The sequence below is a fragment of the Rattus norvegicus genome, chromosome 13 (genome assembly GCF_036323735.1).
Source record: "Rattus norvegicus strain BN/NHsdMcwi chromosome 13, GRCr8, whole genome shotgun sequence".
Taxonomy (NCBI): domain Eukaryota; kingdom Metazoa; phylum Chordata; class Mammalia; order Rodentia; family Muridae; genus Rattus; species Rattus norvegicus.
In genome coordinates this window covers 68,135,451-68,153,973 of record NC_086031.1, presented here as the reverse complement: position 1 = coordinate 68,153,973, position 18,523 = coordinate 68,135,451, and the positions used below count along the sequence as shown (strand labels likewise).

The window sequence follows — 18,523 nt, the reverse complement described above, 5'->3', positions numbered from 1 at the left end:
ACTATGAATTAAGAGAAACTTCAAGGCCTGTGGAAAAATATTAACAGTGCTGTTTATACCATACAGGTCTCATTATTTGGTTAAAGTTTATTTACTGTGATTCTTAGTTTAGTGTGTGCAGAGTATAGCTAAAGTGATTTGTTGTTTTTCCTAGGTATGGCGATGGTCCGAGGCCTCCCAAGATGGCCCGATACGATAATGGAAGTGGATATAGAAGGGGATATGGAGGAGGAGGATATGGTGGTGGTGGATACGGTGGTGGATATGGTAGTGGAGGCTTTGGAGGCGGCTTTGGAAGTGGTGGTGGGGGAGGCTTTGGAGGAGGCTTTAACAGTGGTGGGGGAGGAGGCTTTGGTAGTGGTGGGGGTGGCTTTGGCAGTGGCGGAGGTGGATTTGGTGGTGGGGGAGGAGGCTTCAGTGGGGGAGGTGGTGGGGGTGGATTTGGTGGTGGCCGAGGAGGCGGCGGCGGTGGTGGCTTTGGGGGTAGTGGAGGTTTTGGAAGTGGTGGGGGAGGCTATGGTGTTGGAGGTGGTGGCTATGGAGGTGGTGGCGGTAGTGGTGGGTATGGAGGAGGCAGTGGAGGATATGGAGGTGGTGGAGGGGGTTACGGAGGTGGGGAAGGTTATAATATGAGCCCCAACTCTTACCGAGGAAATTATGGTGGAGGTGGGGGAGGTTATAGAGGAGGTTCCCAAGGAGGCTACAGAAACAACTTCGGTGGAGACTACAGAGGATCTAGTGGAGACTACCGGGGATCTGGTGGGGGCTATAGAGGATCTGGAGGATTCCAGCGAAGGGGTTATGGAGGTGGTTATTTTGGACAAGGAAGAGGAGGTGGTGGTGGTGGTGGTGGCGGCTATTAAGAATGGACTGTCAGAGCTTATGCATACAGTTAAAAAATGCATGCTGTATGTTTTTCCAAGATGTTTATTTGCACCAAAAAAGTAAACCCATTTCCCACTTAATCTGTAGTTCATGTGTAGTTTCAAATAATTGTAGATTAGTGATTTTGTTTATATTGTGTAATGTAAAATATGACCTGTTATACAAGTATCACACCATACAGTTTGTATTTTTTTCTTGAAAGGGTAAAGCCTTTTAACTTAACTTGACATTTTCTTGGTTTTCATTTAATAGAAAATAAAGTATACTGAAAATTGATTGTGTAATGGTATTTTTTACAGAATAAGAGTTGAGCCCAGGGGCTGGGGATTTAGCTCAGTGGTAGAGCGCTTACCTAGGAAGCGCAAGGCCCTGGGTTCTGTCCCCAGCTCCGAAAAAAAGAACCAAAAAAAGAGTTGAGCCCATATCCCTCCCATCTTTAATGTTAGGGTCTCGGTAAGGAACTAGCAGGTTTGCCTCACCCTCAGAAACTCACTTGCCTTCTCCCAAGTGGTAGGATTAAGGTGTGTTATAACCATTTTTCTAACTCTGAAACATTTGACCTTAGCTGAAATATTTGTTTTGAAAACAAAAGACTAAGGGAAGCATTTTCTATTACAAATTCATTTCTGTGGGTTGGGTGGGTGAGAGGGTCGGCAATATATTTTTTATTTAAGCAATGAACAAAGGTAGGTGAGCTCTATAATGTATGACTCAGTATTTGGGGAGAGAACTACTTGACCAATTCTTTACCACTAACTTGTATCCCAAAGGTGTTTTTTGACACTTTTTGAAATCCTAATTTTCTGTAAATTGCTAGAGTTGTTTTGGGAACAAGGAATCCAGGACCTGAGGTATGCTAGAAGCACTAATAATAAGTAGTGTACTCAGGTTTCCACTGTTTGAGGGAGATCACAGATCAATGGAGGCCAAACTTAATGACTGTTACCTACCATCTTGCATGGATTGATTGGGCACACAGTTTTTCATCATCCTGCAAGCATTCTTTAGTTTTGTGCTAGGCATGTTTTCCCTGTGAGCTACATTCCAGTTATATCACAGGTACTTTTAGACTGAGGTCTGGTAAAATCTGTCATTTCCATGTGTATAGAACATAGGATTTGGTTATTTAATTGCATGTTAGATCTAGTCTGATCTTCAGATGTTCCCATCTGTTCTTGTAAAAACTTAGTAATCCTATATCCTGGTTGGCCTTAGGCTGCTTATAAGCAATTGATCCTGTACCCAGTCCATAATATAACTAGTGCTATCTTTTGCTTAGAGGATAATTTCTCTGTATTCATTCTTATAAGCTCTACTAAATCATACTGAATATCTGGGTTCTGAAGATCTTTTAATCTTTAAACAGTGAAAACTAAGACTTAGAAAATCCTGTAATGTACTGTTGGGGGTGGGATTCTCTAACTTTCAGAAATGTGAAGCTGCATTGTGTATGCCCCCTCCACCTCCATATGGGGGGCGACTAAGATCTGTAGTCTGGAGTTTCAGACAACTTTTGAGCATAGCCCTGTTTTTCAGTATTGTACTCAACCCAAGAGACCTCCATAGATCTGAAATTAGAACTTGCATTCTTCAGCTAGTTTGTTTCCCAGATTTGGATGTTAGTTGCCAGCATTGCCAGTCTCAAAAGCAGTGATCTTTCTTCACATGAGATGGATGTCGAAGTACCAGTTTAGATTAAGTACCAGATTGCATAGTGGACAAGTTCACTTCATGTGCTTTTTCCTTTTTTTTTTTTAATCTAAGATTTATATGGTACACTGTAGCTGTCTTGAGACACACCAGAAGAGGGCATCAGAGCCACCATGTGGTTGCTGGGAATTGAACTTAGGACATCAGGAAGAACATGCATTTCTTAATATGAGCATTAATTATAGTATCCTTACTGTAGTGGGGGCGGAAATTAAAATAGGATTGTCAGAAGAAAAGTTTACTGCAGAAAATTGAAACACCAGTTTATGGAAGCCACGTTAAGGTTTAGGAGTTTCTGAAAGCTGCATCAGAATCTGGACTTTTGTGCCATGGGTCAGATCTGTCCAGACAGCAGGTATCCAAGCACAGTTGTTACAGGACACCAATTGGACTGGTGCTAATAAGAAAATTGTTGATTTCTAAAGCAGTTGCTGAATTTGAAGGCTTTGGTTTAAATTACTGTTTGGAGGATGGAAGTGCAAGGATTGATCTCTGCCTTTTCATTGTGGCTGGGACAAGTGGAAACTTAACTACTGAGTGAAGCATTGCATTTGTCAGACTTGGTGACAGACTTGGTCAGACAGGTTTTAGCTGTGTGAAAGACAGGGAATCTTGGAGCTGAATCTTAGTGGCAAAGTCCTTTCTCCAGAACATTGAAAGTTTATGGAGTTGCTAAAGAAAGGGTGGGGGTTTCAAAGGTAAAAGCCAGTGCATAAGTGGAGAGAAATATGAAGCCATCCCCCTTTTGGTTAACAAAACTTCGGAGTGCCTTTGGGGTTTCTACTGCTGTGGAAACTGGTCAAAAGCATCTTGGGGCAGAATGGATTAAGGAAGTCAGGGCAGGGACTGAAGCAGAAGCCATAAACAAAGCTGCTTAGGAAAGTTGTAGGAAAGGACTGTCTTGCTCAGTCCTTCCATCTAGAACACCTCTGGGAGTGGCATCACCCACCTACAGCAGCCAAACAGCTCAGCTACTCAGCACTCAAGGCAGAGGCAGGAGGGCCTCTTGAATTCTACAGAATGAGTTCTAGGATAGCCAGGGCTGTTACTCTGTCTTGAAAACAACCCGATTGAGATGCTCCTGGATGCTTATCAAGTTGACAAACATTGGCCAGCAGAGGGAGCAGTGTGACGACAGATGGTGGGATGGACATGTAAGGCTAGGGGTTCTGTCCCTGCTTGGTATGTGCACAAATATACAAGATTTGTACTGGAAACATCCCGCTGAGTTTAGATTGCCTTGGCTGAAAAAATATAGGTTGCAGGCAAAATAGTTGTCAAAGACGTTAATTAATGGTCCTAGTTCTCAGGAACTGTCGGTACATTATTATGTCGAGGTTCAATCTGCTTGTGTGATTTATTTAAGGCCCCTGAGACAGGGAGATACTCCAGATATTCTCTGGATTATTAAGGTGAGCCTAATCTAGCCAAAATGGCTCAGGTTGGCCATTAACTCCCTTGTAGCTCTGGCTGGCCTTAAACTTCCTTATTGTCCTGCTTCCATCTCCCTGGTACTGGGATTATAGGCACACTCCATTCGGATGGTGGATTTCTGTGGTGCTGGTGATGAAACCCAGGGCTTTGTTACCAAATGGAAGGTCAGTACTTTACCTACTGAGCTACATCCCCAGGCCCCCAGCTACACTTTAAAGAGTAAATGTTATGGCTTACGACTCATATCTTAATAAAGCTATGTTGTATCTTATATAACACATTAAAATGAGTAACTAAATGAAAGCATTTAAACATTTTAATCTTTGAATTTAAAACTACAATTTCTATGAGGTACAAGAATCATTTATCACATTCCTGAACTATAAAATCTGAACACCTATCCAGATGCTTTACCCAGTGACTATCCTAATATCCCCCTTTGAGTTTGCTTCTATCCTGTTGTTGTTCATTTCCACATTCAGAGTTTGCATGACTTTGGAGAGCATTTTGTCATCTTTCTTATCTCCTGACGCAGCCCCTTTGTTGAGAGCTGCTTCTGCTACAATAAAGAACTGTTCTGATGGCTGAAGAATGCTCACTCCATAGCCATTGTTGTTGTAGATATGATTGTTCGTCATCTTCAGTTTGGGTGCTGGAAGAACCTGTTAAATTGTTCGAGGAAATCAGCTGTTCAGTGATTTGATACAAAGGCAACCAGCACTAACTAACAACATAAGACGGCACTGAGACTTAACTCTGGAGTCACTAGGGTTCCTTAAAGCTACAATAGTTATCCTCAAACAAATGCCTGTTTCTCACATTCATCAACCTTATTATAAATGTAAATGAAAAAGTATAGGTTTTTTTTTTTTCCCTAAACTGATAAAATTGTAGGTAGGGGATGATGCAGCCTGTTAACATCTATAACATGATCAAACAAGGAAAGTGGTTTTGGGCAATGTGGAAAAATACAATAGGTCAATGAAACAGCATGATTTGATAAAAAGACAGGCTGCCGCTTAACTAGAATGCCCAGTAGCCACTTCTTTGAAGGACAGTGATAATAATGGACTATTCACACAGTACTTACAGAGGAATGTGTCTCAGGTGGAAGGCTAAGGCTAACATGAACGTACTACATGGGACTTGGCAGGGATCTAGTTTAAATCATACTGTGGAATAAGGCTCAAGGATCCACAGGCCTTTTGTTGGATTTTGCTTGCTATTTACTTTGCCATCCTGCCTGTGCTTTCTTGGCTCAGCTCACGCTGACCCTCAGGATGCTGCAGTTCCACTCACCCACCAGGTGGTGTCAGTGTTGTGCTGTTCTATGGTCACGGTGATCAGTGTGTTTATATTTTAGTGACCAGTAATTTCAACATGACTTTGGAAACTGACAAGAACAAATTCTCAGGCTTTACTCCAGACCTACTGAATTAGTAACTAGATTACCAATTGGTTGCAAGAATGGTTAAAAATGGTCCTGATGCGAGCTAACATTAAACAACTGAAAAATACTTAAGAACAGAAAGAAAAAAAAGATAAATTGGGTATTTCAGAACTGACTTTACAGTGTCCTGTGTACATTTACCCTCTTTATCAACCAGTTATCTGACTTTATTGAAAGTTCTGCGGGGAGAGGGGGGTCATTGGTGGTATGGATGGTCTACTGGAACTCACTGATAGACCAGGCTGGCCCCCAACTACTAAAGGCCCATCTGCCTTTGCCTCCAGAGTAACTGGATCAAAGGCGTGTGCCACCATACCATGCCAAGAATAGCCTTTATTTCCTTTCTTTCTTTCCTATGCCCCTTCTTTCTCTCCTTCTCTCCACTTCTTTCAAAGACAGTCTCATTAACTACTGGCAAGCCTGCTATCTGTTATATTATTGGGCAGGCCTGGAATTCATACCAGCTCTCCCACCTCAGCCTTTTGAGTGTTAGGATTGTAGGCGTGCACACTACATTTCATCTCAAAAGTGTTTTAACATTCTCTTAATCTGCTGCTTTGTGTTGGGATAGCTTACATGGAATCTCATCTATAATCTGTTAGCCTCACTGTAGCTAAAGATGTTGAACTCCTGACCTTCCTGGTTCATGAATCAGGCCTGCCTACAATATTCTATTTGCTTTACTTAGCAAAATGTACTAAACATCTAGTCAGTGAAACTCTATTACATAAGATCGAAGCCCACCTATTTTCTCATTCAGAACTATTTTATGCCAGGCCTAGTGGCCTGTGACTCCAGAAGGCTAATGCAGGAGGACTTTAATTTGAGGCCTGTCTAGGCTTTAGACTCCCAGGCCAGCCAGGGCAGCTCGGTCTCAGAAGATAGTGGGGACATTGTCAGTGGGAGTGTGGACTTATGAGCATAAGAGCGTAAGTTTAATGTCCGTCCACCTAGGTCGGGGGAATATGCAGGAATGGGCTTGTTTCTCAGCAGCTACCATTTACTATGTTCTAGCATGTGTAGGAACCAAATAGAAATAGCATTTGAATAAGTTCGTTACTATTTTAATGTTTGTATAGTATTGATTTTCAACTGGAGAGAATTACCAAGCCTCCAGGCACATCTATGAAGGATTATTTAGCCTCTGGCTATGCCAGTGAGAGATTAGACTGCTTAAGTTAATTGAGGTGGGAATACCCATCCTAAAAGGGGGCACCATTCCCTGGGGCTTGGCCCTAGATTCACAGAAAGGAGACATCAAGCTGAACAGTAAGCACTCGATCACCCTTGTGACCAGTTGCCTCAGGCTCCTGTTGCTTTGACCCTGCTATGATGAACTATAACCTGGAACCGTGAGCTAAATAAACCCCCTCTCTCTCTCATGTTCCTTTTGTCATAGTATTTTATTACAGCAACAGGAAAAGAAACTAAGACCTGACCTACCTAAAACTCTTAGAACATTTCTCTAACAGGAACTAAGACAAGCCATTCATGGTACACACCTTTAACCCTAGCACTTGGGAAGGAGAAGCAGGTGGATCTTTGTGAATTTGAAGCCAATCTGGTCTACATAGAGTTCCAGGCCAGCCAGAGCTACACAGTGAGATCCTGTCTCAAACAAAGTACTAAGACAATACCTTCATGTTAACACCACCCAAGGTGCTTTTTGAACTGTCGCTGGTTCTGAGATTATTACAGTGATGAATCTCATTCCCTTCCAAAATGGCTATGCTCCCAGGGTATAGTTCAACACCAGCGCCCTGAAAGTCAAAACAGATAACAGTTACAAAACGTTTCTACCTCCTGGGAGCAGGAATTAAAAGTGTATGCCATGCCTGTCATAGCTCCTATTTTTTAAAAAAGGTTATCTTTGATTATTCATGTTTATGTGCATGCAGACATGTTTATGCTAACACAGGTGCTTATAGAATACAGAAGGAAGCGTCAGATCCCTTGGAATTACAGGTGGTTGTAAACTGGCTGCAGTGCATTCTGCACAGGAACTGAACTCAGATCTCTCCAGCCCTGTCTCCCATTTTCTAGCTGAGTCATTCTGGTCTGTGGAAAGCTAAGAAGCAGTCCTTGGGGACTGGGGAAAGCACTTGTTAGCATGAGAACCTGAGTCCAAACCATAAGAACTGACGGCAAAACCAAGCATGAAAGAAAGCATTCGGTCTGTACTTCTCTGGCAATGCGGAAGCAGACACAACAGAAGCTCTCAACTGGTGGTTCTCTAATGCTGCGACTCTTTAACATCATGTGATGTCCCCTAACCATAAACTTATTTTGTTGCTACTTCATACCTGTAACTTGCTACTGTCATGAATTGTAATGTAAACATCTGATAAGCTCTAGACAATTATAGGCCACCTAACCTGGTGAGTGTAACGGCAGTGAACTGCCCAGAGCCCATGGGAGCGAGGGAGAATCAACTACTGAAAATTGATCTGTGGGTGTACTTGCACACACAGCTCACAAATGCTTGCACACGCCAGCACACACGAGTGCACACACGCGTGCACACAGACACAAATGAATGCACTCAATAACAACAACAACAACAGAACAATTTTAGTCTGAGCTTGGTAGCTCACACCTTTAATCCTAGCATTTGGGAGGCAAAGGCAGGCAGATTTTTGTGAATTCGAAACCAGCCTGTTCTACAGAGTTAGCTCCAGGCTAGCAAGGGCTATTACATAGGAAAGCCTTGTTTTGTTTTGTTTTGTTTTGTTTTTTAAATAAATAAATAAATAAATAAATAAATAAATAAGACCATTTTAATTAGACATCCTGTTTCAAAAACAAGGTAGAAAGTAAGAACTCAGACCCAAGGTTGTCCCTGACTTCCTCCATGAGATGTGCATACTCACACTCCCATACCCAAATATGCATTAATTGTTCTCTTTGGGGGATTTTTGTTGTGTTCTTTTTGTTTTTCCAGATGGCCCTGGCTGTTGTGGAACTCACTCTGTAGACCAGGCTGGCTTCCAACTCAGAGACCTGCCTGCCCCGTGTCCCGAGTGCTGGGATTAAAGGTGAACACCGCCACTGCCTGGCTGTTGTCCTTTGTTTCCAAGTCAGGATGACTCCAAGTCGTTAGTCACATAAAGCTACCCTGTTGTAAGGACGTACCTGGGCACCAGTTATCTCGCTGTTTGTGATCGTCAGGGAAGCCCCTGTGAGAACGCACACTCCTGTCCCTTCACACTTTAGCAAGCAGTTTTCTAGAGTCAGGTGACCAGACTCGACCACCACAATGCCATCGACTGTCCCTTGTTGTATCAAAGAAAGCTGCATTAGTTTCACACTGTCAGCTTTGGATACCACAAAGCTGTCATGCGAAGGTTCAGAAGTAATCATAATTTCTTCTCTCTTTCCAACTCCTGATGCATAGAGAAAAACAAATTAGTTCTACAAGTTCCAAGTTCTTTAGTAATTCAGTAATGTTATTTCTGTTTGTTTTCATCAAGACATATCCATATATATATATATATATATATATATATGTAGATATTCACAATCAATTAATTGACTATTTACTTATAATGCAATCATGATATTCAATATGCATGCTGGTATGTGCTCACCTGTGTGGGTGGAGGCCAGAGGTAAAGACCAGGTATCTTCCTCCACTACTTTTTATGTCATTTTTAGAGAAGGCCTCTTGTTAAGTATGGAGTTCACTGTTTCAACCTGACTAACTGGCCAGGAAGTCCCAGGATCTGTCACCACTTGCCTAGCTCTGGGTTACAGATGTGGCCCACTGCCACTCCTAGTCACACGGCACAGGGGAACCTCAGACTCCTCGTGTTTGCACAGTAAACCCTGTACCCTCTGAGCCATCTCCCCACCCACACTTACAAAATAATATTTGGAAATTAAGTTGATGACTTGATATTGGAATCTATGTTTATAATCAACCTAACTATACTTGCAGTATTCAACATATTCATTCCACAGTTATTTCCAGTAGTAATAGTAATAATAATAATAATAATAGTAATTATATAGTTACAAAGTTACAAAGGCTGGCTTTAAAGTTATAGCTCAGCCTCCTAGTGTTGGGACTATAGGCATGAGGCACCATACCCACCCAGCTTCTAAATCTCATTTATTTTCATATAATCAACAGTTGTGTATAAATGTCTAAGACAAAAATGCACTACATCTTAATTTGCTTTCTGATCCATAATCAATTACCACAGCAATGGCTCAGGTTACAGTCAAGGTACTTGCTGCCAAGACTGATGCTCTCAGTTCTATCTCTAGGACTCACGGTGGAACGAGAGAAGGTACTCCCTAGAGTTGTCTTCTGACCTCTGAATTCGTGTACGTACACACACAGCAGAGAACCTTAATCATGACGATTATTTGCCCTAATTATTTGTCCAAAATTTAGCATCAAGAAGGCTACATCTGGGGGTTGGGGATTTAGCTCAGTGGTAGAGCGCTTGCCTAGCAAGCGCAAGGCCCTGGGTTCGGTCCCCAGCTCTGAAAAAAGAAAAAAAAAAAAAAAAAAGAAGGCTACATCTGTTTTAAAGTACTCATATAATTATTATTACCCAGACTGTTTGATAATTATTGTTACAGTAGAGATTTTCTTGAATTTTCAAAACTCATAGGTAGAATGTAAGTTTACTATTCTTTTTTCCCATTGGACAACAGGAGTACTCTTCTTTAAAGTTAACAGAACACAAGCATTTGCTAGAAAGATACATAGAAGTATAAAAATATGATGAATATTGGCGGTCTATAGCACCGTGGTGGGGTGCTTGCCTAAGCAGAAGGAAGGAAGGCCCTTTGTTCAATCCGAAGCACTACAAAAAACTACAAAAAAGGGGAAAAAAAGAAAAAGAAAATACGATGAACCATTGGGATGTAGCTCCTACCATTCACCAAGCCTATTCGGGAAAAGGTCGCCTGAGCCCAAAAGCTTGAGAGCAGCATACGCAACATGGCCTTTAGTGTAAAAGGCACGGAGGGTTTTAAGATAGAGAAGTTGTTCTTGTTCTGACTGTCTAATTAAATACACTTCCAGTACATACCCCTAAGTGTGCTTACAGTTTGGCTAGTCTGTGTTGCTGTGAGAAAAACCGCAAAGGACCGCCTGCTCACCCTTTATAGTGATGTCATCAGTCAGCAAAGCCAGATTGGAGGCTTGGTACTCCCCGGGGAAAATGACAACTATATCCCCACTGTAGCAACTGTCCAAAGCCAGGTTCAGGTCGTCGTGCTGCTGCAGAAGCGTGTCCGAAGACAAGTTCTTTACCTGAGAAGAAAAGGGAGAGCCACGCGCCTTCAGCAGTGTGCCACCTGGGCACACTTCCTGGCAATGCCATCCTCTCCAGAAGACTTAGCTGAGGAGTAGGCATTCACCCGGCGACCATTATTCCTCTGTCAAGGGCTGGGTATGGGTTAAGGACAGAAGCCATTTTGAATAGTCCGTATTACCTTAAGCAGTAAAGTTAAATGGACAGCTCAAGGAGGAGGAGTGCCCAGGTCAAGCCTTAGATATGAGGCAAATGACACTGCTGTCACCACCACCTCTTCTGCCCCTCCTCCCGACAGTCTCCTCCTTCCTGTTCTTCAGCTGCGGCTTCCTCCTCTTCTCCTTCCCCTTCTTCCTCTTCTCCTTCCCCTTCTTCCTCTTCTCCTTCCCCTTCCTCCTCTTCTCCTTCCCCTTCTTCCTCTTCTCCTTCCCCTTCCTCCTCTTCTCCTTCCCCTTCTTCCTCTTCTCCTTCCCCTTCCTCCTCTTCTCCTTCCCCTTCCTCCTCTTCTCCTTCCCCTTCCTCCTCTTTCTCCTTAAATCGCTGTTCCCTAAGTAGTACAGGTGAGCCTGGAAACCCTGTCTCATGTTGAGATCATGTGTGCCACCGTGCCCAGTTACACTTTGTTTTTTAACATTTATTTTAGTTGATTGTGTGTGGTGTGGTGTGGTGTGGGGCAGTGCAGTGTGGGTACATGTGTGTGAAGGTCAATTTGTGGCCATCGTTTCTTTCTATCTACCATGTGTGTTCTGGGGAGCAAACTCAGGGTTTCGGTCCCCTCACCTACCGAACCATTGTTAGCCTTGACTTTCTTGCTTTAGTTGAGAATCATGGGAATTCACACAATTTCATGTACTGAAAATCCTAAAGTTACAAACAGTACCAAGGATTTGCATTAGGAACAGACAGGGGACTTCATTATTTACCATGAAAAGCAATGGTATTTACTCATCCATTTGTGTGTTTATTGAGATAGTAGCTCACTGTGAAGTCCTGACTGACCTGGAACTTGCTCAGTAGACCAGCCTGGCCTTGAACTCACAGAGAAGCTCCTGCTGGGATTAAAGGTATGCACCTGTGTGGGTACACAGTCCAAGAGTGGAGTCATGTGAGGAGAATTCTGATTGCTTATGAGAAAACTCCAAGAGAACAAGGCAAGAGTCTTGTGACCTGTTTCTTAAAAGTCATGGCATTGTTTTAGGAATGTGCTGTGTGCCCTCCTCAGGTATAGAGGATAGGAGTGAGGTGACTTCAGATCATTCACTACAACTGCCTATTGTCATTTGTTTATAAGACTCTATGGAAAACCATGTTTCTGCCACACACAACTTGTCTGCCTGGTCCTTGGGGTCATGTGGTCCAAGGGGTCACTTTACTCATGTGACCTTTCTCAACTCTCAGAGTATCAATTGTCTGGGGTGACTGCTTAAGACTTTAGCCCCTCACATGGCTCCATTCTCCTAGGTGGAACTGCTAACTAGAGCAGTAAACATACCCTCATGCCTAAGTAACCACTAAGACAGGGAGTGAGCAGGGTCTCTTACTGCCCTGGAACTTGTCAAATAAACTAGGCTAGGTGGCCAGTAAACCTCAGGTGTCTCCATCTCGCCAGCACTGAGGTGGCAAATGCCACCAAGTTCACTTTTATTTCGTTTGTTTTGTTTGCTCTTCTTGGAACTCACTTGAGACCAGGGTGGTCTCAAACTTTTCAAACTCACAAAGATCTACCTGCCTCTGCCTCTGAAGTGAGGGGTCAATGTGCTCTGCCGCCACCCAGTAGTAATGATGTTGGTTTGGTTTTTTAATTAATTATTTTACTTATTTACATTCCACATGTTGCTCCCTCCCCACAGCGTTCTTCATCACATCTCCTTTGCCTCTGAGAGGATGCTCCCTGACCCCATCTCTCTTCCCTGGGGCATCAAGTTTCTACAGGATTAGGGGTAACCTTTCCCACTGAGGCCAGACAAGGCAGTCCTCTGTTACATATGTGCGGGGGCCTTGGACCAGCCCATGTATGCTCTTCGGTTGGTGACCCAGATGTCTCTCATTTGAAGAATGCACACAGAAAATGGGGCTCATTTACACAATGGAATACTATCCAGCTATTCAAAAATAAGGACATCATGAATTTTGCAGACCAATGAATGGAACTAGAAAATATCATCCTGAGTGAGCTATCCAGACCCAGAGGGACATGCGTGGTTTGTACTCACTGATAAGTGGATATTAGCTCTAAAGTACAGAATATACATGACCCACAGACCCTAAGAAGTTTACCAAGAAGGAAGACCCAAGTGAGGATGTTTTGATCCCACTTAGAAGGGAGAACAAAATTATCACGGGAGGCAGAGGTCGGGAGGAACTTGGGTGGGAGAGGGGAGAGAGAGGGGAAAAGGGGGACAGGATCAGGTATGGGGTGGGGGGAGAAGCCCAGAGGGCCAGGAGAATTAATAGAAATATGCAGCTTCTGGGGGTAGGGGGTAGGGAGAACCTCTAGAAAGTCCCAGAGACCTGGGATATAAGAGGCTCCCATGACTCAGTGTGGGTGACCTTAGTCAAAATGCCCAACAGTGGGGAGATAGAACCTGAAGAGTAGATAGACAGGGCCCCCAGTTGACACAGCATCACCAACCCACCTTCAAAATTTTTGACTCAGAATTGTTCCTGTCTAAGGGAAATGCAGGGACAAAAATGGAGCAGAGAGACTGAAGGAAAAGGCCATTCAGAGACCAGCCAAACTTGGGATCCATTCCCAAACCCCAAAACTATTACTAATGCTATATTGTGCTTATAGACAAGAGCCTATGATGGCTGTCCTCTGAGAGGCCCTACCAGCAGCTGACTGAGACAGAAGCAGATACTCACAGCCAAGCATTGGACTGAGGTCAGGGACCCCTATGAAGGAGGGAAAGGACTGAAGGCACTGAAGGGGATGGCAAACCCATAGGGAGACCAACAGTGTCAACTAACCCAGACTCCTGGGAGCTCCCAGAGACTAAGCCACCAACAAAAGAGCATACATGGGTAGTGATGGTTTTAAAATCAAAACCATCTGTCTCTAAGATAAGAAAGCCGTATGAGAAACACAGGAAACACATACCCACTACGGTGGCTTCATCTGTACCCCAGTCAGAAAGAAGCTTTTTATTTTTTAACATGGGTTCTGTGGATAGAAATTCAGGTTCTCATGCTTGCCAGGAAGATATTTTACTGACTAAGCCGTTTCTTCAACCCCTCTACATGATTCTTCAGAAATGCAAGAAGTTATCTTCAAATCCACATGGAATTACAAGACATTGCCGAAACAAAAACAAAAACAAACAAATAAAAAACCCCCCACATACATTAAAAAACAAACAAACAAACAAACAAAACCAACAACTGAAAACACATTTCTGATTTCAAAACTGACTACGAAGCCATAGTGACCAAACAGTGTGGTGTTGGGATAAGTAAGACAGCATCAGTGGGATACAAACAACAGGCTAGAGAAAAACATCCGTTAACAATAAACAGGATTCAGGCTGGAGAGGTGGCTAAGCAGTTAAGAGCACCCAACTACTCTTCCAGAGGTCCTGAGTTCAATTCCCAGCAACCACATGGTGGCTCACAACCATCTGTAAAGAGATCCGATGCCCTCTTCTGGTGTATCTGAAGACAGCTACAGTGTACTTATATATAATAAATGAATAAATCTTTAAAAAAAATAAACAGGATTCAAGGCAGAAAGAAAGGTCTCTTCAACAAATGTTAGGACCCACACTAAATGCAAAATGAACTCAACGTGGATTAGTGGCTTTCAATAAGAGCTATGGTCAGGGAAATGGCTCAGCCAGTAAAATGCTTCCACACATGAGAACCGAGTGCAGTTCTCCAGTCACCATGTTTAAAAAAAAAAAAAAAAAGGCCAAGTGCAGTGGTGTGCATCTGTAACATGTGGCATTATGTTGACCCTATTATTATGAGACATTATTATGAAACTATTTCTTTCTTTCTCAGAGACTGGTCACTTAAGACTGGAATCCCACTGTGCCCTCAGTTTATCTGTTTAACCTGTCTTTAAAAAGAACATTGAAACAACCAAACTTACTTGTCTTGGATTTCAACTTTCACAACCTACACTGATGCTAAGTAGTAATCTTAAATTATGTTCTCTTCTATGCCCCCGACTGAGAATAATGCATGTGTGTTTGTATAAGTATTACGGCCATTACTTGCTGAAAACAGTAAATATAGATTGAAAGCAATCTTATCAAATAAATATCCACCACAAATGTGGAAGGAAGGAATGCAGATATTGCTTTGGTTATCTGGACCGGCGGGGGTCAGGTGCACTCAGTGGCTTATACCTGTAAATCCTGTTAAAGACTTCTGTGGCAGCTCCCACTTCTTCCCCCATGTGGTGCTTCCTATGCTGTTTGATAAAAGAGAGAGCAATGCCCTTTGCTAGTGAAACACGTGAGGACAGACAGAAATGTAAGAGAGTAGGCAGGTAGGCATAGATTTAGACTCATAACAACAGACACAGAAAAAATGGAAGACATAGGGAGACAGAAGTAGAGAACTCAAATCTAGTTTCACTCGAGGTTAATTTACACCATGGGGAAGTGCTTTCTAACTTAGTTTCCCAAATGCAATACTGACATATTATTGGTGACGTTGAGTTTAGCACTAATGTGTTACTCCAAAGCAGTAACCCCCGCACTGCAGAGACAAGAAGGTCCTGGAGCTCCCTGGCCAGCCAGCCTTGCCAGTCAGAGAACTTGGAGTTCAGTGAGACAAACTATTTCAAAACCAAGTGAAGGACTGTGGGTGCAGCTCAGATGGTGCCGTGGGTTCTTAACGTGCACTGAGCTCTGTCTTTGGTCCCCACTACCAATAAACAGTCTTTGTGATCCCAGCACTTCAGAGAGACAAAAGGATCAGAAGTTCAAGGTCATCTACAACTTGATGAGTTTGAACTATGAAAGACTGTCTGAAGAAGAAAAACAATGACGATTACTGAGGAAGACAACATCTGCTATTGGCTTCTGGCCTCCACATGCAGATGCACAAGCACCTCCACATACACATGCTTAGACACAAGCACACACGTGTGTGCACACAAAAGAGAAAACCCATCACTCTCCTAGAATAAAGCAAGAAGGTAAATCTCATGGCCTTGAAGCTGAGAACAGATTTTAGATACACACCAAAAACCAAGTAACTAAAGAAAAATAGGTAAGTTGTGCTTGATTCAAATTAAAACTTGCCAGGCAGTGGTGGTGTATGCCTTTAATACCAGCAATTGGGAGGCAGAGGTAGGATGATCTCTGAGTTCAAGGCCAGCCTGGTCTACAAAGTGAGTTCTAGGACATCCTGGGCTACACAGAAAAACCCTGTCTCAAAAAAATTATAATAAAAATTAAAATCTTAAGTACAGTTGTGAACAACGTCACAATGGTGAAGGACAGCCTATGGAATGAGAGAAAATATTTATAAGGCATATAGAATATATTAAGAACTCTTGTAATCAACAAGAAACATGCACCCCCCCTTTTTAAAAAAAGATTTATATATTATATATGAGTACATTGTAGCTGCCTTCAGACACATCAGAAGAGGGCATCAGATCCCATTACAGATGGTTGTGAGCCACCATATAATTGCTGGGAATTGAACTCAGGACCTCTGGAAGAGCAGTCAGTGCTCTTAACCGCTGACCCACCTCTCCAGCCCAACATGCACCCCTTTTAAAAGTCATTTCTCCAAAGAAGATAAACAAATGACCAACAAATATGCATGCAGATGCGCCCCAAATCACTGTTCACTTTGGAGGTAAAAATGAACACCCCAGTGAGACACTCCTTCACCCCTCCTGGGGTGACGGTGACAGAAGATGCTGATCGTCAGCATGAGTGACAAGCATGGTGACACTTGCTTGTAAGACTCAGCAATTGGGCAGTGGAAGCAAGAAGATCAGTTCAAGACCAGTCTCAGCCACAGAGCAAGTGCAAGTCTATCCAGAACTGCATGAGACTGACTCTCAAAAACAAAACAGAACTACATCAAAAACCTGATATGGTAACGACTGAAAACACGAAACCTGCTGACACTGCAGGTGACAGTTAAAAATGGCTTGGGCCCTGTAACAATTCTCCATAAATTTAATCACAGAATTACCCATAGCCCCATGATTCATTCTTAGGTCTATTTTCAAAACAAGTAGTGGAAACCATTTGTACTCAATATCCTTACTACTATGGCAGTGACCAAAATTCAGAAACCTGGGCTACAGTCTGGGTACAGCTCAGCTCAGTGTAGAGGGTTGGTCTAGCATATGCAAGCCTCTAGACTTGATCTCAGTGTTATAAATAATGCCACTGGTTGATGACTATAAACAAACAGTGGTGTTTACAGGCAACACAGTACTATGTAGCTAAAAAATGAGCATAGTACTGATACATGATCCACATGAAGGCTTTAAAACCATGTGTTAAGGCTTTCAACCTTAATTAGGGTTTTATTGTTGTGAACAGACACCATGACCATGGCAAGTCTTATAAAGACATTTAATTGGGACTGGCTTACAGGTTCAGAGGTTCAGTCCATTATAATCAAGGCAGGAACATGGCAGCATCCAGGCAGGCGTGGTCCAGGGGAGCTGAGAGTTCTCCATCTTCATCTGAAGGCTGATAACAGAATACTGGCTTCCAGGCAGCTAGGATGAGGGTCTTAAAGCACATCTACTCCAATGGGGCCGCACCTTCTAAAAGTGCCACTCCCTGGGCCAAGCATATGCAAACCATCACACCATGCTAAGTGAAAGACATCTAGAAGCAGACAAACTGTCTGTGGAATAACCAGAACCTACCCCTAAGAGATGGCAGAGGCAGTGGACACTGGGTTTCCTGACTGCAGTGTCCGTCTGCTGTCCTTTTTATAGCTTACGGTGACCAGTGTAGTTCTAGTGGCAGAAAGCCAAGAGAGTAATGAAGGTGGCATGTGGAGCTGCCCCCGTGATCAAACCACAATGTCTTGTCAAGCTCAAAGTCTCAGTCAAGTGAAGTGGAAACTTCTGGTTTCTTTGGAAAGTCAGCTAGATCAAATGATGTTCTGCTAAAGCAAACACATGAAGGAACGTTTCCCTGAAGCAGACATGGGTGAGAGAGCGCATGATGTTAAGAAGGAATATAAACATAACCCAACAGACGGTGGACGACACTGGATGATACTGGTGCCCCTGGCCATTACTGGTCATTGTTCATCACGACCTTATGGGAAGAAACACAACAAAAAGCTCCCGGTGGTGCTCTGGCAGCTTCTTGCCACTTCTGCAGACTTAGGCTGGTGGGCAGAGTGACGTGGAAGTTTCTGGACATATCAGCTGATATACTCTCATGCGGAGTTTTGTTAAGACGGATTCACGTGTTGTTTTGCCTGGCCCGTGGCAGGACATGTGATGTTTGAAGGGAGTATAAATAAGACTCAATGGACAGTGTTGGCTGGCTTGCATAAGCTGGCTTTGCAAGGCTTCATAGGTCTTGAGTCTTTGTCTTTGCTGATCTTCATTCCTTGAGAGAGGCACGGCAGAGACCTTCTCCTGACGTCTCTGCTGGTCTTAGTCGCTCCTGCTCACCCATACCCACTCAGCGGAGGCCTGGCAGTTTCTGCTGGGTGGTGCCACCACTGCTCATTTGTGTTTGGTATTCTAACACTGCTGAACTGGACTGCTGGTATCCTGACAAAGCAGATTGCATTTTCTCCAAAGAACTATTTCTACACAGATCATTCC

General features: G+C 43.2%; 2 protein-coding genes across 5 annotated transcripts in view; one reads left to right on the top strand and one right to left on the bottom strand.

Moving 5' to 3' along the window:
* Dhx9 (DExH-box helicase 9) overlaps nucleotides 1-1,161 on the top strand; it is a 36,768-nt gene extending 35,607 nt beyond the window's left edge. For all 3 annotated transcript variants that reach the window (XM_006249996.5, NM_001395556.1, XM_008769633.3), the window contains one exon: nucleotides 155-1,161. In XM_006249996.5, coding sequence (XP_006250058.1) covers nucleotides 155-863 — 709 coding nt within the window. In that variant the 3' untranslated portion in view covers nucleotides 864-1,161. The remainder of the gene's footprint in view (nucleotides 1-154) is intronic.
* A 3,166-nt stretch (nucleotides 1,162-4,327) lies between these two features.
* The window catches only part of Shcbp1l (SHC binding and spindle associated 1 like), a 30,786-nt gene continuing 16,590 nt past the window's right edge, over nucleotides 4,328-18,523 (bottom strand). Inside the window, exons 7-10 of one of the 2 annotated variants that reach the window (XM_063272102.1) lie at nucleotides 10,595-10,748; nucleotides 8,612-8,751; nucleotides 7,117-7,239; nucleotides 4,328-4,691 (exon numbers count right to left, since the gene is read on the bottom strand). In XM_063272102.1, the coding sequence (XP_063128172.1) occupies nucleotides 4,440-4,691; nucleotides 7,117-7,239; nucleotides 8,612-8,751; nucleotides 10,595-10,748 (669 nt within the window). In that variant the 3' untranslated portion in view covers nucleotides 4,328-4,439. Of the gene's footprint in view, nucleotides 4,692-7,116; nucleotides 7,240-8,611; nucleotides 8,863-10,594; nucleotides 10,749-18,523 lie in introns of both variants that reach the window. The other variant, NM_001105961.2, reaches the window with a different exon arrangement.